The 22,445-nt window shown below is 40.9% G+C and overlaps 2 protein-coding genes, 1 long non-coding RNA gene and 1 pseudogene across 3 annotated transcripts; 3 read left to right on the top strand and 1 right to left on the bottom strand.

Annotated features, from left to right (window-relative positions):
• Positions 1-6,950: 6,950 nt before the first annotated feature.
• LOC122023757 lies at positions 6,951-9,818 on the top strand (annotated as a pseudogene).
• Positions 9,819-9,986: 168 nt separating this feature from the next.
• On the bottom strand, positions 9,987-10,916 carry LOC122022934 (tubulin alpha-3 chain-like). The gene is made up of 3 exons (XM_042581038.1): positions 10,907-10,916; positions 10,540-10,600; positions 9,987-10,448 (listed from the first exon to the last, which is right to left on the bottom strand). Exons 1-3 carry the CDS (start codon positions 10,914-10,916, stop codon positions 10,133-10,135), a joined length of 387 nt encoding a protein of 128 aa, XP_042436972.1. The 3' UTR covers positions 9,987-10,132.
• Positions 10,917-11,908: 992 nt separating this feature from the next.
• On the top strand, positions 11,909-14,697 carry LOC122023758. The gene is made up of 2 exons (XR_006123226.1): positions 11,909-12,204; positions 14,461-14,697. It is a non-coding gene; the product is annotated as an uncharacterized LOC122023758 (long non-coding RNA).
• A 4,276-nt stretch (positions 14,698-18,973) lies between these two features.
• Positions 18,974-22,071, top strand: LOC122025604 (G-type lectin S-receptor-like serine/threonine-protein kinase At4g27290). Its single transcript, XM_042584439.1, has 7 exons — positions 18,974-20,283; positions 20,356-20,475; positions 20,568-20,704; positions 20,786-20,993; positions 21,079-21,316; positions 21,402-21,552; positions 21,650-22,071. The coding sequence occupies exons 1-7, from the start codon at positions 18,987-18,989 to the stop codon at positions 21,953-21,955; spliced, it is 2,457 nt and encodes an 818-aa protein (XP_042440373.1). The 5' UTR covers positions 18,974-18,986; the 3' UTR covers positions 21,956-22,071.
• The last annotated feature ends 374 nt before the right edge of the window (positions 22,072-22,445 follow it).

The raw sequence follows: 22,445 nt of genomic DNA, 5'->3' as shown, positions 1-22,445 counted from the left end.
AGATCCGAGATGGAATCCATATACACCAACCAAGTATGGACTTTGGTTGATCCACCTGAAGGCGTTAAACCCATTGGGTGTAAGTCGGTCTTTAAGAGAAAGACTTACATGGATGGACTTATTACCTATAAGGGTCATTTGGTAGCTAAAGGTTTCAAGCAAATTCATAGTATTGACTATGATGAAACTTTTTCTCCAGTAGTGATGTTTAAATCTATTCAGATCATGCTTACTATTGCAGCATACCATGATTATGAGATCTGGCAGATGGATGTCAAAATCGCGTTTCTGAATGGAAACTTGCTCGAGGATGTGTACATGACACAACCTGAGGGTTTTGTAGATCCACTGCATACTGGCAGAGTATGCAAGCTGCATAAGTCCATTTATGGACTAAAGAAAGCTTCTCGGAGCTGGAATATTCGATTCGATAATACGATCAAACAGTTTGGTTTTATCAACAATGAAGACGAACCCTGTGTCTACAAGAAGGTTGTTGGGAACACAGTTGTCTTTCTTGTATTGTATGTGGATGACATACTACTCATTGGAAATGACATCCCTTTGCTGCAGTCTGTAAAGACTTGGCTGGGGAATTGTTTCTCAATGAAGGACTTAGGTGAAGCAGCCTGTATTCTAGGCATAAAGATCTACAGAGATAGATCTTGTTGGTGTAGCGGAGACTGGCAAGAGGGGGGTGAATTGCTGTAAACAAAAATGAAACTACCCTCCTCGGATTTCAACTCAGAATAAATGCAGTAGTAAAAAAGTAGAGACAGAAAATAGAAACAGAAACAGAAATTTAACCTGGTTACAACCAAGAGGGTTGTTAATCCAGGGCAGTGAAAAGCGCACTAAAAAAATTCTCCTTCTCTGAAGGCGGAGAAGCCTTTTACACTCTAATTGCTCAGAACTACTGCTAGGAATTGCTTACAGATTGATTGCTTGAGTTGTTATTGAATTCCTAGCTCCAGGGGCCTTTATATAGCTCTTGGAAAGTCTATCCCGAGGGTCCAAGGTGCCTCCAACAAGGTTTAAGGCGCCTCCAGCTCGATCAGCGGATAAAACTTTATCCGCAACGCAAACGGTCAAAACTGACCTGTTGAAGGCGCTTTCAACAGATGGAGGCGCCTCCAAGCCTGCTGGAGGCGCCTCCAAGCTGGCAGCACAGTTTCCAACTTGGTTTTTCCAGCTTCCGACGCTCCGTTCTTTTGGGTGATTTCGGCCAACCGGAATAGGGCTCACCCGAACCCAATTCCCGACCTTCTCCTCGAGTAGCCTTCCATCCCGGCTTAACGTCCCTCGAACGCCGCGCACGCTCTTCACGCTCACCGGAGTACTCTTCCGCAGCTCTCTCGTCCTTCGGACGCACCGAGCCCGTCGGCTCCCTTCTCGTGCCGTCCTTCTCGCTAGCTGCGTCTTCCGCTCGACTTCCTGTGTTCCTAAGCTCCTGCACACTCAGACACAGGGATCAAACACAGCAGGACCTAACCAACTTGGTTGATCACATCAAAACTACCACGGGGTCCAACAATCTCCCCCTTTTTGATGTGCATCAACCCAAGTTCAAGTTAGGGTTAAAAATAGACATAAACAGTAATTTTAAAGAAAAAGTTACTAAACTAACAAGTTAAGAATAATTTTTGCAATTAGAAAAAATTTAAGTTTTCTCTAACTCCCCCTAAACTTGTACTTTTCTCTCCCCCTTTGATCACAGCAAAAATGGGGTCTTAAGAATTTTCAAGTAAGATTGAAGTTTTTGAAAATTTTCTAAGTTAAAAATGAATTTTTGAAAAAAAATTGCTAAGTTAAAATAAATTTTCCAAAAAAAAAAAAATTTCTAAGTAAAAAAAATCCTAAGTAAATGTTCAAATGTTCCCAAAAAATATTTCTAAGTCAAGTGAATGAACTTTTAGAATTTTCCAGAAGAAAATTTCTAACCCAAAAAAATTAAGTTAGAATTTTTTTAAAAAAATTCTAAGGAATTTTTATTTATTTTAACAAATATTTGATAAACTTTCAAAGCATTATTTAATTCTTGTTTAATGTTTTTTCAGAAAGTTAATTAAACATTTTCTTTCAATATTTTAGCTTCCAGGTCGTGGTGAGGCACTAGGCCTTCTTGGTTATTGGAGCAATAACCACTTCCTTAGACAAAGCTTCCATAAAGAATGTCAGTGTTTAATTTTCTCACTACGCTTTTAATTTTTGAAAAATTAATTGAGCACATATTTTGGAACCCAATAGAGGTTCCTTCCTACAGGATTATTAAAAAATCTAGGGGGTAAATAGTTTCTTGGTATTTTCCTAAGTTTACCTTGATGCTTCCTTATATACCAATTTAATTTACCATAAATTCTTAATTTTGAATTTGGAAATTGATTTAAGCATGCAGCAGATTTCAGTTTTTCAATTTCTAATTTTAATTTATCATTTTCTGATTTTACACTATCATACATTTCAAGTGGACATGCTTTTGCTAATTTCATTTTTAATTCTTTATTTTCTTTTTCTACTTCGAATAAGTCTTTAGAAAGCGATTTAATAAATCAAAATGACTGAGACGGGGTTAGATTGCGTACCTTACTTACCTGATCTGGTGACGCTCCCCCTTCACTGCTGCTTTCTTCTTCTGATGTTCCTCCCCCTTCATCGATGCTCATCTCTGAGCTTGAGTCTTCTTCTGGTTGATGGTTCACCAATAGCGCTAACCCTGAGAATTCTTCGATGTCCGACTCAAAGGTTGACGAATATGACCAAGTAGCCTTCAGATTCTTGTGCTTGGAGGGTTCTGGTTTCTTGTATTTTGGCTTTTCCTTTTCTTTCTCCTTTCTATTCAATTTTGGGCAGTCCTCCTTGATGTGCCCTTCTTCGTTGCAGTTGTAGCAACGAATCGTCCTCTTCTTTCGATGATGCCTCTGCGATTTAAATTTATTAGAACTGAAAAACTTATTGAAGCGTCTTACCAGTAGTGCCCCTTCGGATTCGTCGACTGAGGCTTCTGACTGGTCTTCTCTACTCCATTTGGCTCTGAAACTCGAGATTCGTGAAGTTCAAAAGTCGAAAATAATTGTTCTAACGTACTTACCTCGAGGTCCTTAGAGAAGTAGTACGCATCTACTAAGGAGGCCCACTCTGGAGTTCTCGGGAAGGCATTGAGCGTGTATCGGATAGAATCCCGGTTGGTTACCTCTTCTCCAAGGTTCGTTAGTTGCATTATCAGCTCCTTGATTCTCGCTTGGAGTTGCGCTACCTTCTCGCCTTGGTTCATCCGGAGGTTCGTTAACTGGTTCCGGAGGATGTCGCGCTTCGCTAGCTTCGCTTCGGAAGTACCTTCGTGAAGCTCCAGGAATTTTTCCAGAGATCTTTCGCGGAGTCGTAGCTTCCGATCCGATTTACCTCCTGCGGCGGTAGAACACTGAGTAGGTGGAACTTAGCCTTTCCGTTGGTGACGAAATATGCTTGCTCCTTTTTCGTCCAGGTATTTTCCTCCTTATCTTTCGGAACTGCATAGCCATATTTCATTATTAACAGAATGTCAAATTCGGTTTTAAAAAATACCTCCATTTTACGCTTCCATGTGGCGAAGTCTCCGTCGAACTTCGGGGGATAGATGTTCGCTCCAGCCATCGTCTTGATCGTAGTGCTTCAGTTGGCGGTTAGTCCTTCTGAGACGATCAGACTCTGATACCAATTGTTGGTGCAGCGGAGACCGGCAAGAGGGGGGTGAATTGCTGTAAACAAAAATGAAACTATCCTCCTCGGATTTCAACTCAGAATAAATGCAGTAGTAAAAAAGTAGAGACAGAAAATAGAAACAGAAACAGAAATTTAACCTGGTTACAACCAAGAGAGTTGTTAATCCAGGGCAGTGAAAAGCGCACTAAGAAAATTCTCCTTCTCTGAAGGCAGAGAAGCCTTTTACACTCTAATTGCTCAGAACTACTGCTAGGAATTGCTTACAGATTGATTGCTTGAATTGTTATTGAATTCCTAGCTCCAGGGGCCTTTATATAGCTCTTGGAAAGTCTATCCCGAGGGTCCAAGGCGCCTCCAACAAGGTTTAAGGTGCCTCCAGCTCGGTCAACGGATAAAACTTTATCCGCAACGCAAACGGTCAAAACTGACCTGTTGAAGGCGCCTTCATGATGGAGGTGCCTCCAAGCTGGCAGCACAGTTTCCAGCTTGGTTTTTCTAGCTTCCGATGCTCCATTCTTTTGGGTGATTTCGGCCAACCGGAATAGGGCTCACCCGAACCCAATTCCCGACCTTCTCCTCGAGCAGTCTTCCGTCCCGGCTTAACGTCCCTCGAACGCCGCGCACGCTCTTCACGCCCACCGGAGTACTCTTCCGCAGCTCTCTCGTCCTTCGGACGCACCGAGCCCGTCGACTCCCTTCCCGTGCCATCCTTCTCGCTAGCTACGTCTTCCGCTCGACTTCCTGTGTTCCTAAGCTCCTGCACACTCAGACACAGGGATCAAACACAACAGGACCTAACCAACTTGGCTGATCACATCAAAACTACCACGGGGTCCAACAGATCTAAGAGATTGCTTGGCCTAAGTCAAAGTACATATATTGACACAGTATTACTACGGTTTGCCATGCAGAATTCCAAGAAAGGATTTATGCCGATATCACATGGTGTGTGTCTTTCGAAGACACAAAGTCCCTCTTCTAGAGAGGAGAGAGACCGCATGGATAAGATCCCTTATGCCTCAGCCATAGAATCTATCATGTACGCCATGCTATGTATTCGTCTTGATGTTTCGTATGCTTTGAGCATGATGAGCAGATACCAGTCAGATCCAGGTGAGCGTCATTGGATAGCGGTCAAGAATATTCTTAAGTACCTTAGAAGGACTAAAGACTATTTCTTGATATTTGGAGGCGATGACGAGCTAGCTGTAAAGGGTTACAATGATGCCAGCTTCCAAACTGACCAGGATGATTATAGATCGCAGTCTGGGTTCATGTTTTGCTTGAATGGTAGTGCTGTGAGCTGGAAGAGTTCGAAGCAGGACACAATTGCTGATTCTACAACAGAGGCCGAGTATATTGCTGCATCAGAAGCAGCAAAGGAGGCAGTTTGGATCCGCAAGTTCATTACTGAGCTTGGGGTGGTTCCTAGCATAGCTGATCCTATATAGCTCTATTGTGACAACAATGGAGTAATTGCGCGGGCTAAGGAACCTCGCTGACACCAACGGACCAAACACATACTACGGCGCTTCCATCTCATTCGAGAGATCATCGATAGAGGAGATGTGGAGATTTGCAGAGTACCCACAGAGGCTAACGTCGCTAATCCCTTGACTAAGGCTTTGGCACAAAGAAAGCATGATGGTCACACTAGATCATTGGGCCTTAGAGCCTACACTGATTGACACTAGTGTTAGTGGGAGATTGTTAGATAGAGCCCTAGAGCCAATCATATGATGATTATTGTATGGACTCGATGTATCATATTCCTATATACTTATAAAGACATTTTTTATGGTTATTATATTTATTTGTATTGGTGCCAAATAACTAAGTATAATAGCGTCCTTGAGTAGAAGGTTCTTATCTATATCAATCGATTGGTTGAATTGATAGTGAGATGATATTGAGAACACTACTTTTAATCATTCCTGGTCAAGTATTAATATTCAGGGACAATGTTAATGCGATGAGACTAGCATATATGTCAACTCGATGACTTGATCTCACAAGTCATGGATATAGAGATATCAAGTTGACACATGAGTATGTATTGGAGAATGTATACTGAATGACCCACTATGAGAAAGTATCATGGATCGTTATATGAGTGTCATATACTTTCTCATGTGACTATTAGTATGACTATCAGTCATTGGACCTGAAGTCACCATGGTTCCCTACATAAAGAGTTGCATACTTTGGCTTCGTCAAACGTCACCCGTAACTGGGTGGACTATAAAGACGATTACTAGGTATGTAACAAATTATGCGGAGAGATGTGAGTGATGTAGATGAGATCTATCCCTCCTATATGACGGGAGAGACATCATGATTCTTGATAGAGTGAGACCACTAAGTGCATAACCATGCCCAAATGAGTCAATATGAGATATTGAGTTCATTTGATTAGAGTGAGTCTACTTGGAGTTCAAGATATAAATTTATTAGAAGATGACACGGTCTATGCCTCATTTGATCAATTTAGATGTCAAGGATAGAAGGACATTGTCACATATTGTGAGAGTCACAATTAGTAGTCATAAAGGTGATGTTGGATCTCAACATTCTTGTAACTTGGGTAGTAATGATGTGTTGCTAGATATCGCTCATTACTTATGCTCCTAATGAGTTTAGGAGCATTGCCAACGTTACAAGAACCTATAGGGGTCACACATAAAGGGCAATTAGATGTAGAATAAGTTCATATGATGGACCAATAGGATTAGGTTCATATGATGAACCAAATTGGATTTAGAGTAATCCAAATTAGATTAATTGAGTTGGACTCAATTTGATTCATGTGTTCAATGAGTCTAATTTAGATTATGACTCATTGAATCAATTGAATTCAATGAATAGAGATTCATTAAATAAAATTGACTTGAATCAATTGTAAGGACCCACGAGCGAAATTAAGGAATTTAGTTATGAAAATGTCTAAGGTCACACAAGTGCTAATTAAAGGATTAACTTATAAAATATTCTACGAATTTTAGATTTTTTTAAAAATTTTAATTGAACTTATATGACATATTTTAAAGGGATAGAACTATTAATTAGGTTGGGAGTTACTTAACTTAATTAACTTAGGGTTAGGGGTTAGGAATAAAAGACCTAGGTATTTATACCTATGTCTTTCGCCCGATTCCGGAGGAAGGATCTTCTGGACCGCATTTCTCTGGTCCGCCCCTGGACCACAGTGGGGATATAAAATCTCCCTCACGTGTAAAACACGTGCACGCACCCACTCGAAAAACAGCCCTAACCTCTCTCTCGCCCTCCAGCGTCGCTCCAGCACCGAAGCCCCAGCCCCGTCGCCTCCCTCCCTCCCTCCAGCGCCGAAGACCTAGCCCCGTCGCCTCCCTCCCTCCCTCCAGCGCCGAAGCCCTAGCTCCGTCGCCTCCCTCCAGCGCCGAAGCCTTAGCCCCGTTGCCTCCCTCCCCCGACCTCGAGCGCCGACCTCCATCGCGACGACCTCCAGCGCCGACCTCCATCGCGACGACCTCCAGCGGCCTCCAGCATCGCAGCGACCTCCCTCCTGCGGCCTCCAGCGACCTTCGCGCCCTCCAGCCCCCGCGACGACCTCCAACGGCCCCCTCCAACGACCTCCGCAACATCCAGTGCATCGCCGACCTCCCTCCCGCTGCCTCCACCTCCAGTGCATCCCTACAAAGTGTTCCTAATTTCCCCAACGTACACATCAATTCTTACAAAGTGTTCCTATTTGTCCCATTTATCAGTTTATTCTTACAAATTGAATCAACTTAGACTTGAACAATCACCAACTGATATTATGGTTTCTTACCTTGCATGTTCTACGCTAGTAGTGTTTCACAAGCAGTCGCATGTGCATCTACATGCATCTTTTAGCAATTGTTCAATTTGGATCCATGCTTTCCCCTTGCATTTATTTTCCTAGCTGTTTTGAGAGACTTTTCCTAGTTGATGTTGAAAAACTTTTCATTTATTCTTGTTTGTGATGTTTAAACTTGTCATTTATTTTGAGTTTGAGTTGCTGTTACCAAATCCTTTGAACTATAGTTGATTTAGTTAAAGGGTGTTGACTTTGGGGATTTTGTTGGATTCTTGATGTTTATATGATCTGTGGAGCAGGATGTTTAAGTTTCTTAGTTTGTAAAAGCAATGCATGCTTTAATGAATTAAACTCATGATATGTTGACATGGGCAACAGTTAGTAAGTGTTCTATTTTATATAGGAATGTGTTCTATTGATCTCTATTAGGATTTAATTTCCAAATCTGAATTTTTGTGAAGTATGTTCATAAGTTCTTATTTATGCTACTGATCATTCTCAAAAGAAATCATTTAAACTATAGTTGATTTAGTTAAAGCTATTACAATTCATGTTAGATGCCCCTTGAGTTGCTATTTTTTAAATGTCTTATTTTGATTATCTGATTCATAGGTAGTTTTGATTATCAAATTAAATATCTTAATTTGATTATATAATTTATGTCTTATTTTTTGCATGGTAGTGTTGTTCATGTACAAGGAAAGACATGCAAAAAATGGCCATCAGGTATCATGCTTCAAATGAACATATATCTGATGTGTTATAATTGAAGCAGCCTCTTTAAGTAATGTGTCTGTTTGTAATAGTTGGAAAATTTCTTTTTGTTGCTTGATTGGTTCTTCGAGTAGCATGCAATTGCTTATGCTGAGGGTGAGAAATACTATGGAGCAAAAGCAACAATTAATGTCTGGCAGCCAAAGGTCCAGGAATTCAATGAGTTCAGTCTCTCTCAGCTCTGGATATTAGGGGGCTCTTTCGGGGAGGATCTTAACAGCATTGAAGTTGGTTGGCAGGTATACTTCTGTTCTTCAAATTTGATCATCCTAATCTTCTCAACCATTCTCTTAGGATCAATGCTTGCATTAACTTATTCTAGTGTTTCAATATCAGGTCAGCCCAGATCTGTATGGGGACAATTACACAAGGCTTTTTACTTATTGGACTGTGAGTTCAATCTCCACTAGTTTTGTTATCCTGTTTTATCTTTGCAGTTTATTATTAGTAAAGGAGATGCACTTACTGAGATATTCTTCATTTCATTGTACCATTTCTTAGATTAATATCAAAAGAATTGGTTTCATGGTTGTTTTTTGTTTTTTGGTACTTGCTTAGTTGATTATTAGTTTTTTATGTAAAATTTCAGAGTGATGCATACCAAGCAACTGGCTGCTACAACCTACTGTGTTCTGGTTTCATTAAAATAAACAATGAGATTGCGATGGGTGCCAATCTACCCAATTTCGAACTATGACGGATCACAATACGATATAAGCATACTTGTTTGGAAGGTTCAGTTTCAGTTAACATGCAAATTCTAGTATAATAATAAACCAAGCTGGAGAATCTCAACCACTCTTGTTTGTTTCATCATGCACAAACACCAAATGCAAAAGCTCTGCAGATCTTTTTCTTTATAATTGATAACATTTTTCTTTACCATTATGAATAATGGCACTGACAGGATCCTAAGGAGGGGCACTGGTGGATGCAATTTGGGAGGGACTATGTGCTTGGCTACTGGCCTTCCTTTCTCTTCTCCTACCTGGCAGATAGTGCGTCAATGATCCAATGGGGAGGGGAGGCTGTGAACTCTGAGCCAGATGGTGTGCATACTTCCACAGAGATGGGGAGTGGGCACTTCGCTGAAGAAGGATACAGCAAGGCGAGCTACTTCAGGAACATTCAGATAGTTGATGGTTCTAACAATCTAAGAGCTCCAACAAGGATCGGATCCTTCACGGAGCAATCGAATTGCTACAATGTGCAGAATGGGAACAATGGTGAATGGGGGCAATACTTTTACTATGGAGGACCTGGTCGAAGCTCTACTTGTCCGTAGCCTTTAAGTATTGTGATTTGTTAACATCCAGTGTAGTGTCGTTTCTTGATTTAGTATTGTTTTCTTGAGCTGTGTAAATTTGGAGAGAAGCAGCCATATTTCTTAAGAGAAATATGGTTTCTGGTAATGCTTTGATGGATCTGCCATTGGTCCCTACTTTTTTTTAGGGTACTTAGGCAATGGCAGTGTCAATGACTGAATGTTATCTTGGCTCTGTCAAATGTGTGTTTGATTTGGTTATTGAGATATGCCTCAATTTGTTGTCTAACGTTACATCGGCATTTCAATATGCTATTTTCATTCCATCAATCTTCCACAAAAAACACACACATGCGTCCATCACCAACCGTGAACATAACCTGAAAGTAAAGACAATATAGCATTAACGATATGACATGAGTCAAATTGTAAGCAGAATAGCTGAAACAGTTCAGGTTTACGGTCTTAAACATTCCAAATTTCCAACACAAAAAGATGGCAAAGCTTCAAGCAGATACAATGATTCCCCGAAGCAGATGAACAAAAAGCAAATCCCATTAAGGAAACAAGATCACTTAGTAATCTTCAGGATCTTCCCCGTCTTCATCTGCACCTTCTGCGCCAACCTCCTCGTAATCCTTCTCGAGTGCAGCCAAGTCCTCTCGTGCTTCTGAGAACTCCCCTTCTTCCATTCCTTCACCAACGTACCAGTGAACAAATGCTCGCTTGGCGTACATGAGATCAAACTTGTGGTCAATTCTTGAGAATACTTCGGCAACGGAAGTGTTGTTGCTGATCATGCACACATCACGCTGAACCTTGGCTAGGTCTCCTCCAGGCACCACTGTGGGCGGCTGGTAGTTAATACCACACTTGAAACCAGTAGGGCACCTTGAAAACGCAACAAAGATATAGTAATCAATCAAAAGCACACAAGATATCAAACCTTGCAAATGAAAAAAAAAAATGCCAGGTTGCTCACCAATCAACAAATTGGACGGTTCTTTTAGTCTTAATGGTGGCAACGGCAGCATTGAACAACACTACCATGCAAAAAATAAGACATAAATTATATAATCACATTAAGATATTTAATTTGATAATCAAAACTACCTATGAATCAGATAATCAAAATAAGACATTTAAAAAATAGCAACTCAAGGGGGCATCTAACATGAATTGTAATAGCTTTAATTAAATCAACTATAGTTTAAAGGATTTCTTTTGAGAATGATCAGTAGCATAAATAAGAACTTATGAACATACTTCACAAAAATTCAGATTTGGAAATTAAATCCTAATAGAGATCAATAGAACACATTCCTATATAAAATAGAACACTTACTAACTGTTGCCCATGTCAACATATCATGAGTTTAATTCATTAAAGCATGCATTGCTTTTACAAACTAAGAAACTTAAACATCCTGCTCCACAGATCATATAAACATCAAGAATCCAACAAAATCCCCAAAGCCAACACCCTTTAACTAAATCAACTATAATTCAAAGGATTTGGTAACAGCAACTCAAACTCAAAATAAATGACAAGTTTAAACATCACAAACAAGAATAAATGAAAAGTTTTTCAACATCAACTAGGAAAAGTCTCTCAAAACAGCTAGGAAAATAAATGCAAGGGGAAAGCATGGATCCAAATTGAACAATTGCTAAAAGATGCATGTAGATGCACATGCGACTGCTTGTGAAACACTACTAGCGTAGAACATGCAAGGTAAGAAACCATAATGTCAGTTGGTGATTGTTCAAGTCTAAGTTGATTCAATTTGTAAGAATAAACTGATAAATGGGGTAAATAGGAACACTTTGTAAGAATTGATGTGTACGTTGGGGAAATTAGGAACACTTTGTAGGGATGCACTGAAGGTGGAGGCAGCGGGAGGGATGTCGGCGATGCACTGGATGTTGCGGAGGTCGTTGGAGGGGGCCGTTGGAGGTCGTCGCGGGGGCTGGAGGGCGCGAAGGTCGCTGGAGGCCGCAGGAGGGAGGTCGCCGCGATGCTGGAGGCCGCTGGAGGTCGTCGCGATGGAGGTCGGCGCTGGAGGTCGTCGCGATGGAGGTCGGCGCTCGAGGTCGGGGGAGGGAGGCAACGGGGCTAGGGCTTCGGCGCTGGAGGGAGGCGACGGAGCTAGGGCTTCGGCGCTGGAGGGAGGGAGGGAGGCGACGGGGCTAGGTCTTCGGCGCTGGAGGGAGGGAGGGAGGCGACGGGGCTGGGGCTTCGGCGCTGGAGCGACGCTGGAGGGCGAGAGAGAGGTTAGGGCTGTTTTTCGAGTGGGTGCGTGCACGTGTTTTACACGTGAGGGAGATTTTATATCCCCATGTGGTCCAGGGGCGGACCAGAGAAATGCGGTCCAGAAGATCCCTCCCCGATTCCGGATGGTTTCGCCCGAATCGCCGATTCCACCTCTCCTCTTCACCTTCGCTGGTGTCGATCGGCTCTCCACCGAGCTCAGGTTCTCGATCAAGCACGACACTATCTCGGTGAGCCCGCGAGGGAGTTGCGAGCGGACGTGGAGTCCTTCGACCACCTCACCGGCGGCACGGTTACATCTAGGGCGAGGTCTCCGACAGAGGAATGAGGAAAGGAAGGCAAGTTCATTCCCTATGTTAACGTGAGATCTGTGAGGTATGGAATGGAAACCTAGGAGATGTTGAGTCCTTAACGATGTGGTTTGTTCTATTGAATGTCTCGCGAATCGATTTTATTCTGTGATACTCCTGACTCAACTCAAGGTTTCTATGTTGTCCTGGTTCGGTGGGTATCCTCTTGAGGCTTTGCTTTAGATTTGTGTTTGTTTTTGGAGGCATTCGTGTCGGACGGTGGCCTTGTTTGGAGTTCCGCAAGGATTTGAGCTTATGATGGGATTCGATGTGGCATGTTTTCGGTTTTGTGAGGTTGAGATGCTGCAGATTTGGGGGTTTTGGCGCTAACTCGATTTCATCTTCCAAGTTTTCTCTGTTACGATGGCATGGAGCTTTTGTGATAGAAGTAATGTGTTTATTATGGTTCGATGGTTTCTTTCGGGTTCTCCCTTTGTTCCTGCTCGTAGGATTACAGATGAACTCAGTGGACATTGGATGCTTTGCGGTCACTTGTATCGTTTTGGTTTCTTGTCATGTCTGTTGGATTTCATGTGTAGCATTGCTGTGTTGGATCTAATACGGGCTGATCTGCCTCTATGATTAGTTAAGTTTGTTTTCCGGACTTGATTCAACAGATTTTAATATATCTGCTATGGTGATTACAAGTATTTGTTAAGTTCGGATTTTCGAATTGGCTGTTAATGGGTTGGATCCGATTATCTCCATGTCGTTGTTGATGCGAGCTCTCTGAATGCTACCTGTTTATTTGATTGCCTAGCTGAGAGGTTAAATAGAGATATAAGTTGCGTGTTGATTTTCTGTGGAGTTCTGAAGTTGGCTTTTGGTTCCTGTGAGGTCTTTGAGTCCATTTCGAGGATGATTTGCTTCCTTCTTGGGTTTCCGAATTGATTCTGAGGTTGTGTTTTGATCAGGGATTTCTAGGCACAGAAATGAAGGTGCATTCTAATTCTGTTTTGTGTTTTGATTCATGGTGAATTCGACCCTTGGTTCTGTCAACACTGTAATAAACCTCTGAAATTCTTAATGGATTGTTGGGTAAACTAAGCTGTGATCGATGAGGTCCTTGCGTCTCTTTAGTGCTTCCGAAATTCTGGACCAGATTTATTGATAGATTAGGTTTTGAATGATGATGTTATGCTTATTCTTATTGCCTTGTAGTTGGAGACAATTCCTTTGTTAATTAAGCTATGTATGACGACGTTCTTATTGCTTCTGGTGGGTTTTGAAATACTGGACATATTTTGGTCTAATGATGTTGCTCAGGTTCTTTCCTTGAGATAGCACGGGTATATAGGAAAGATTTGGAGTAGATATTGGTTCTTATGCATTTGGCCGTTTAATGTTGAAGTTCTTTAATGTTGGAGCTAATTCGGGCTGGTTTTGTTCTTTTGTGTCAACTTGGGATTTTGATTGGTCTCTCTTGGAGATGGTAGCAAGATATTGATTCGGTTTGAGGTGTACTGATTTTTCTTGTGAAGGTTTTGAGCTTCTTTCTCTTCTAAACAGACTTAGTGAATGTTGGATCAATTTTGAATTTATTCTTATGTTTTACTGATGTGTTTGAGACTTTGTATGAGAATTGGTATGGTTTTCCTCTAACTATTGTAGCTTCGCTGTGGGTTTTGGTATCAGATAGTGTTCCATGTGTCCAAAAGGGATTCAAGCTTTCCATGCTAGTTTTGTTTCTCGTGAGCTATTCTCTATTTTATTATGCATGAGTCGGGTTCTTACCTAGTAGTTTTCTTATGTTATGCATGAATTTGACTCTGGAAAGATTCTTATGAATGCCTATGGATTAAATGAAGTATGCTAATGTTATAGAAAGGAATATGGAAAGAATGACTCGATTATACCAAGGAATGAATGACGGGAATTTATTATGGTTATAGGAAATTCTATGTGGCTAATTGGTTGAGTATGTGCATATGTGGTGACAGTAGGGGATGAGTGACCCGGGATGATCTCCGGGGAGGGTCTATTCAAACTTGACTGATAATTTATTATTAGCTTCGGCTATATGACTGACTGCATGTTCTTTAGGAGGTACCTCTAGGTTCATGGGACTGTTGACTGGCTCTAATAATGGTTATCGGATATGTGACATATTCACCCTTATTAGCTATGTAGGAACTTTTACATATCATACCTTTCTTCGGTTTACTGTATTTGAGATAAGTTTATGCATACTAGTTACTATTCTTGCTACTTCATGGATGTCATATTACTCATATCGAATTGTACTTGCTGGGTTCGTAGACTCATGATGCTTACGTTACAGGTGAGGACGTCTACCAGAATGTGACGGAACATATGTGGACGGAGTAGGCAAGAAGGCGAGATGGACGCATGGCACTGTCCGGACGTCTAAGAGTGCAGAGCATATTCATTTCATTGTGAGAGGTCCTTCATTTGTTTAGAGAGAAATTCGAGAATTCATTGTTCTTTTGTTTAAACTCCTATTGCGATGACATTATTTACATTGGATAAAATAAATCATTATGATGGAATTGCACTACAGTTATCTACATAGCAGAGGTCGAGAGGGTTACAAAAAAAAAAAAAAAAAATTGAGGGATTGGTCACAGGATGTTTCAGTGGTTAGATTTGATCAATCATGGGAGATAAATGAGTCAAGTTTGACTTGACTTGAGAGGGAAGATGAAGGGTCAAGTTTGACTTGACCAAATGTCACTTCATTGTGATATGGCATGGGGGCCGGCCAATGATGATGTTCCACATCATCATGGCTATATCAAGTGTGTGTCACCTCATGAGGGAGACCAAGAGTCATGTCTCTTGGTATTACATGGAGGTATATAACCTCTCATAAGGTGGCCGACCACTTAATGATGAGAAAAGTAATTGTGTGATCATTGAAGTCTTCTTCTTCCTCCTCTCATTCTCTTGTTCTCTCCCTCTCCTTCATTGCCGAGCCACCCAAGAGTGCTAGCACACTCTAAGTGGTTCTTCTCCACCTTTTGTCCGTGTGGATGCTTTTAGAGGGGTGTACACTTGACACCCTACGAGATCCGACAACTCTTGGACGAGCGGGATAAGCGAAGGGCTTTGCAATAAAGGCATAATCTCATTTCATGTAGATCTAAGGTAGATCTAGTGTAGAAACATGTACATGATTTAATTTTAAATATATCTTCGCACGGATCCGTGGCTAGCTTCAAGGTTTCCGCAACGCAAAAAGTGATTTTTGCAACTCGAATTGCTAACACAGGGTTAGTCAATGAAGCTAACTTATATATATATATATATATATATATATATATAATCCGAGGTTATGGTGTAGCGGTAGGATATTCAAGTTGTTACCCAAGCACCTACAGTTCAATTCCTAACTATGACATATTTGTGGGAATTTTTTCTCCAAATGGAGGCACAACCAATGGATGTTGGACTTCTATGCTGCTCGCTGCGAGCACTTCCTAATTTATCCTGGTGGTCGGTGGAAAAATTTTATGGGACCGGACCGGTCAACCCTAAGGCTAGCTGGGTTTATTATTTTATATTAGAATTTCTCATTTCGAGGATATGGTGTAGTGGAGGGACGTCTAATTGTCACCCATGCAACTATAGTTCAATTCCCAACTACGGTGCATTTGCGGGGATTTTTCTTCCAAATGGGACACACAACCAAGGGATGTTGAGCTTCTGGGCCACCCGCCATCAATGCTTCACAATTTACATTGGCGGCTAGTGGGAAACTTCGATGGGGTCAGGCCGGTTGCCCTAGGTTTGACGTTACCTGATCTTGTTAATCATTGTTTTATATTAGAATTTCTCACCACCGGGACATGGTTCAGTTGGCTACTGCAGGGTAGATATTGCTACAATAAATACGGGTCGAATCTAGACAAAGTCGAAGAAAATGTCCTCTCTGCAATGTCATGTTGGTGCAATTAACACCAATGATCAAACTTAGGTTTTGATAAATGACAAATAGATTAAAGTTAGATGTTATGTTTATCTAACCTCTTTATCGAGTGTGTATGAATTGACAAGTCTAGAGGACTAGATATTAGGTTGAAGTCCAGATGTACGATTCTAACAGGAAGTTCAACTTGGTCTATGAGACCTAACAGTTGGCTTAAGTTCAGTCGGGATGTTCGATTCTAGACAATTGACTGAAGTCAGGATGTGTGATTCTGGCAAGAAGACTTAGTGGGTTAAGAGGCAAGTCAAGAGATTGCAAATGGTAATTGAGGTAAGTCACTGAAGGAGAGTGATCCAATGATGACGAGTCCTAATGAGATTGTATGTCATATTTGAGAGGTGTCCTAAGGTAAGTATCTTAGATATTGTATCATTTATTGAATAAATAAAATTCACTGTTTGAGTGCATATTTTTTATGTGTATGATTGAATATTAAACTCATTTAATGAATATCCTCAATACGATTCATAGTATGAAAGAACTTGTAATTGGATCACAACTAGTGAGTATCTCTACATGTGAAATTATGAATATATTGAAATAGTCCCTATTCATTGAATTGATGAGTTCGGCCATCATCGATTATGTAAGACTAGCACTTGTTATACTCCTTGGTTTATCCAAGCAATTGTTCCTCACTAGCTAGAGATATTGGGATGTCAAGAGTTAAATGTGGATGCTAGCTAGTTATGATAACTAGTTCATTGGAGTGACCTGTTGTAAGTCTTCATATGATTCTCTACATATATGGATATGTCTGTAAAGTTCTTAATGCAATTCGAGTGCAAGGTTCCTTCAACTTGAGGTATTCAAGTTATCTTGGTCATGAAGACTTATATTTTGACATCTTAAGCAAACACCTCCATGGAGATATGCACCCGGAATAATTGGGTATAAGTCGAAGTGTCCGAAAGTATTTGAATAGCCAACAAAGGATTCACCATTTCTTGTAAAAGGAGATGTATACCCTAAATTGGATCGGAGCCTACTGTCTCCTTAATCGGGACGCATCCTTACTTAGTCACTCTCCTTCAGTGACTTACCTCACTTACCGAATGTCAAGTTACCTTCTTGATGTCAATCTGGCCCACTAGGTCTTTCTACCGGGATCGTGCATTCAGACTTCACCACTCGAGAATCACATATCCCGATCTCCTGCTAGAATCACACATCCGGACTTCACCACTCGAGAATCACACATCTCAACTGGACTTCCCACCTGGTATTAGGTTCTCTTGACCCGTTAAGTTAGTCAACTCTGCACACTTGATAACAAGTTTAGATTAAGACAACACCTAACTTAACTCACTTGTCATTCATCAAAACCTGAGTTGGACTGTTAGTGCAAATTGCACCAATACGGAATTGACTATAAAAGAAGCTTCGAACAACAACCTCAGAATATCTTTTGCTCTGACTTTTGTACTTGTGCGCTGATGCAAGGAGATTCCTACGACACCGGAAGGCTACTTTCGACACCAACACACCGGCGCTTCAAATTCTTTATTTTTGTGTTGATAAAAATTTAAGTTACAGTTATTTGTTTTATTGTTAAGGAAAGTGTAGAGTGTTACACTTTGTTCATATTATTCTGTGTACTCGATTACTCTACCGGGAGTTTATCGATAGAGGATTTTAGTAGATTGCCATCGATAGGTCTAAGTGATCTGGATCTTGGAGTAGGGTCGGCAAGGCTCCGAACTAAGTAAAAATACTTGTGTTCACTTTCTCATAGCTTCCGCTTTCTTAGTTTAATTTTTCGCTGCACACTTTCTTTTAAGATTCGAAAAAGATTAAGCGTCTTTAAAGTCACGTGATTCATCTCCTATCATGTGCATCGATCCTATATGGTCAACTGTAATTTTCCTATTTACCTCCTTACAGATGGTTGTGTGGGACTGCTGGGGTGACAGATTCCACCTTTTACTATAATTATATAATTATATTAGAATTTCTCACCCTTGGGAGCATAATTTAGTGGTAACTTCTTAGAATAAACTTTGGTGGTGGGGGAGAGGCAAAACTCAATAGAGGGTTTCACTGCCTCGGTAGACTCCTCCCGGACATTTACCACTTGAGCTTCTCCTCTTTACCTCATTGCCAATGATGGTGGCTGGTCGAGAGACTATTAATGTGACGGTTCTACATTTTTATATTAGAATTTCTCTGTTCAACATTTTTTTATATTAGAATTTCTTGAGGAATAAAAAGTTGTCACTTAGGTGTTACTACTTATTTGTAGGATTTTTTTTCTCTAAATAGGAAGTGTAATCATGGAATGTTGAATTTCTAGACCGTTCGTGACAAGTACTTCTTAATTTATATCGATAAAAAAACTTTTATATATAAAAAACTTTTATATATATATATATATATATCTTATTGTGAGGTTGAAGGGTGATTAGGCTCACAAGTCACTTTTTACCAGAAAATTTTAAAATCCAGAAAAATAAAATGGCCAAAGGGACCATGTTTAAAACATATTAAAAGAACATTTCATCGTTAACTTTATTCCCAAATGTCCTTCTTCACTTGAGCGGTTTAACAGATTAAATCAATTTTCACTAAATTTTTTACCTAAATGTGGTAGTTTTTTTTTTTTTTTTAACTAAAATCGCATGTGAAATCTCGTGTTTGATTTTGTCAAGAAGAAGGTGAAAGCCAATAGTCAATAGTCAAAAGTCAAAAGTCAAGGACAGGTTGACTTTCAATTTGATGATAAGAATTAAGAAACTGTCAATCCTCTGAATTTCTCACACCTTTTATCTTCACTGTACGAGTCCGTATATTCTTCCACATCAAATTAGATCATATTAATTTTGTTTTCATTGATAAACATGTACATTCAAGCCGAATCCATGGCGAGAAGAATCCCGTTCCTCCTCTGCATCCTCTTCAACCTCACGGCTGCTCTGTTTTCACTCTCCTATGCCGGCGATACCTTAACCTCTGGCCAGCGTCTCCTCGACGCTTCCGGAGAAATCTTGATCTCCGACTCCTTCGAGCTGGGTTTCTTTACCCCCGCCGGATCCAGCAACCGTTACGTTGGCATGTGGTTCCGCAACGTCTCCCAGAAAACCTTCGTATGGGTCGCCAACCGCAACCGCCCGATCACCGATGGGTCCGGAGTCCTTTCGCTCACTACAAACGGAACGCTTGTCGTCTCCGACAGCAGCTCCACCATCTTGTGGTCGTCCAGCTCATCGTCACTCGCTAACCCCGTGGCGCAACTCCTCGACAACGGGAACTTGGTCGTTCGAGAAGCCGGCGACTTCGGCAGCAGCAGCTACGCATGGCAGAGCTTCGACTTCCCGACGAACACGCTCCTCCCGGGCATGAAGTTGGGGTGGAACCTGACGAGCCGACACAACCGCATCCTCACGGCGTGGGCGAGCACCAGCGACCCGGCAGAGGGGAACTACACCCTTGGCATCGACTTGCGCAACGGTCCCCAGCTATTCGTGTGGGTGGGCACGCAGCAGAATTTGCGCTTCGGGCTATGGAACGGCCTCTACTTCAGCGGCGTCCCAGAGATGATGTCGACCGATATGTTGGACTACAGCGTGGTGATCGACGGCGAGCAGGTGGTGTACAGCTACACCGTCCCCGATCCCTCGCTGATCAGGCAAACGGTCATCAATCCGACGTCAGGGGCCATAGAGGTCCTTCTGTGGACCAAGGAAAGTCAGTCATGGATCAAGCGGACGGAGTTTCCGAGGGACGCCTGCGACCGCACCATTTCCCTCTGCGGCCCCTACGGCCTTTGCTACCCCGACTGGCCGCCGTGCAAGTGTCTGCAGGGCTTTCATCCCCGGAATCGAAACGACTGGGAGCGCATCGTGAACACCTCCGGTGGCTGCGTGAGGAACACAGAGTTGGACTGCCATAACAAAACAGACGGGTTCATCCAGCAGAGCAACGTGAAATTGCCGGACACATCCGCGTCGACGGTGGACTGGAGCACGGAAAGCCTCGACGACTGTAAAATTTCGTGCCTGAGCAACTGTTCTTGCACGGCTTATGCGAGAGCCAACATCAGCGGCAGTGGCCGAGGGTGCATATTGTGGTTCACTCCGCTCACAGACATCAAACTGTTCTACTCTGGATCCGGACAAGATCTATTCGTCAAGGTTGCAGCTGCAGATTTAAATGAAGGTGATGAAATACTATCAATAGCAGTCATGAAATATTATCAATCACACTTAAATTTGCCTTATCCTCATACAGCTATGGAATCAAGTGGTTCTCGCCGGAGTCGCAGAGGCATGATCACAGTCGTTTCCTCGGTGGCAACTTTGACTTTCCTAACACTTGTTGGTTGTTTCATTTGGAAAAGGAAGAAAAAACGTATCATCTCATCTTCCTCTTCTCTGACAATTCATCCTTTTCAGCATTGACTATTCACACATTGCGATTGTTATTTGAATATGTCAAAACAGAGTATTCTATCCGGAGAGAAACTGAAGAAGAGACGATAAACCTGCCCTCGTTCGACTTTGCTGCAATTGTACGGGCTACTGATAACTTTTCTTCCTCTAACAAGCTCGGAGAGGGCGGATTTGGTCCCGTATATAAGGTGTATACTCTAAGCTTGATAAATCTCGATGTGGATCATTGTTATGTTTAAGTATGCTAAAGTTTACTATGACGATTGCAGGGTTGGTTGAAAGAGCAGGAAATAGCTGTAAAAAGATTGTCCAAAACATCAGAACAAGGTGCCGATGAATTCAAGAACGAGGTTGTGTCGATTGCGGAGCTACAACATCGAAATCTTGTTCGACTTCTTGGCTATTGCATTGAAACAAGGGAGAGGATGTTGATCTATCAATTCATGCCCAATGGAAGCCTAGACAAATTCTTGTTTGGTAAATTCATATTTATGTTAGTGATGTGAACTTCTACTCTTGTTTTTGAAATTTATACCAACACTACATATACATTGATGCTCAGATAAAGTCAAAGCTAGATCATTAGATTGGAAATTGCGTTACAATATAATTCTTGGCATTGCTCGAGGTCTTCTCTATCTTCATCATGATTCCTTACTAAGAATCATTCATAGAGATTTGAAAGCAAGCAATATTCTTCTGGATGAGAATATGAATCCAAAAATATCAGATTTTGGTCTGGCAAAAATATTTAATGGAAATGAAACAATAAGAAGAACAAGGAGAGTGGTTGGAACATAGTATGTAAATCTTAACTTTTATATTTATGTATAATGTAATTGATTCATATAAAAAACTAATTCTTCTTCATCTTTACTTCTACAGTGGGTATATGTCTCCAGAATACGTCAAAAATGGAGCTTATTCAGTGAAATCAGATGTTTTTAGTTTTGGAGTATTAATACTTGAAATCATTACCGGTAAAAAGAATGCTGGATTTTATATTTCTGTAGAGCACCTAAACCTCCTAGATCATGTAAGTGTCTATATATAATGTATATATATTTAGCTTATTATATATCATATTTATCTTTTTTATTTTTATTTTTAAAGAGTCAATCAACTATATGCAGATTTGGACTTTGTGGAAAGAAGATAGAGTTTTGGAAGCATTGGATGGATCAATGGGGGCATTTTGTGTTGCTGAGGTTTTGAAGTGTATAAATATTGGACTCTTATGTGTTCAAGAACAACCAGAAGATAGACCTACAATGTCATCAATAGTATGGTCTTTGAGTAACGAAACTACTCAATTGCTAGAGCCTAAAAGACCAGGTTTTGTGGTGCCAAGTGATCTATCAGAAACTAATTTAAATAACTATGAGCATTGTGCAGTATTTTCTAATCAGTTATCAATCACAATTTTAGAAGGTCGATAGAAATTATCACAATCAAAATGTGACTACCAAGTTGATGTGAATTGAGTATTTTTATTTTATTTTGCTACATATTGAACAAACAATTGTAGACAATATATGAAGATCAATAATTTGAAAATGTGTTGTATTAATATGCCATATCTTGGTGTAAAGTTAGAGATTTTTTAGGCCAAAAGAGCCAATAAACATGTTCTAATAATAAAGTCCTAGTTTTAATACTTCCAAGGTGTGCCTAAGGTATACCATTCTCACTTCTCAGATGCATGCAAATTTCCCAAGTCATGCGATGGAATGCAAGGGAATTAGGTAGAATCCCCCCAAACAACAAATATTATTTGATTTAGTTAGAGTTTACTAAAGAACTTGGTCACTTACAGATGGAAAGAAATTCAAGCTAGCAAGGGGTCTAATGCTATGCTAGACCATAATAGATTATAAAGAAGGCACTTTCATCCAAACTGTTTTTTTCCCCAGAAATGATAATTCCTTA

This window comes from Zingiber officinale, chromosome 9B (genome assembly GCF_018446385.1).
Source record: "Zingiber officinale cultivar Zhangliang chromosome 9B, Zo_v1.1, whole genome shotgun sequence".
NCBI lineage: Eukaryota > Viridiplantae > Streptophyta > Magnoliopsida > Zingiberales > Zingiberaceae > Zingiber > Zingiber officinale.
This window is presented reverse-complemented; position numbering and strand designations above follow the sequence as displayed.

Bases quoted from the DNA above. Each gene is read 5' to 3' on its own strand.
- LOC122022934 (XM_042581038.1), bottom strand. The intron at 10,449-10,539 runs GTGAGCAACCTG...TGCGTTTTCAAG, and splicing joins ACCGTCCAATTTGTTGATTG to GTGCCCTACTGGTTTCAAGT.
- LOC122025604 (XM_042584439.1), top strand. From the start codon at position 18,987: ATGGCGAGAAGAATCCCGTTCCTCCTCTGCATCCTCTTCAACCTCACG. The intron at 20,476-20,567 runs GTATCATCTCAT...ATGTCAAAACAG, and splicing joins TTGGAAAAGGAAGAAAAAAC to AGTATTCTATCCGGAGAGAA. The intron at 20,705-20,785 runs GTGTATACTCTA...TGACGATTGCAG, and splicing joins GATTTGGTCCCGTATATAAG to GGTTGGTTGAAAGAGCAGGA.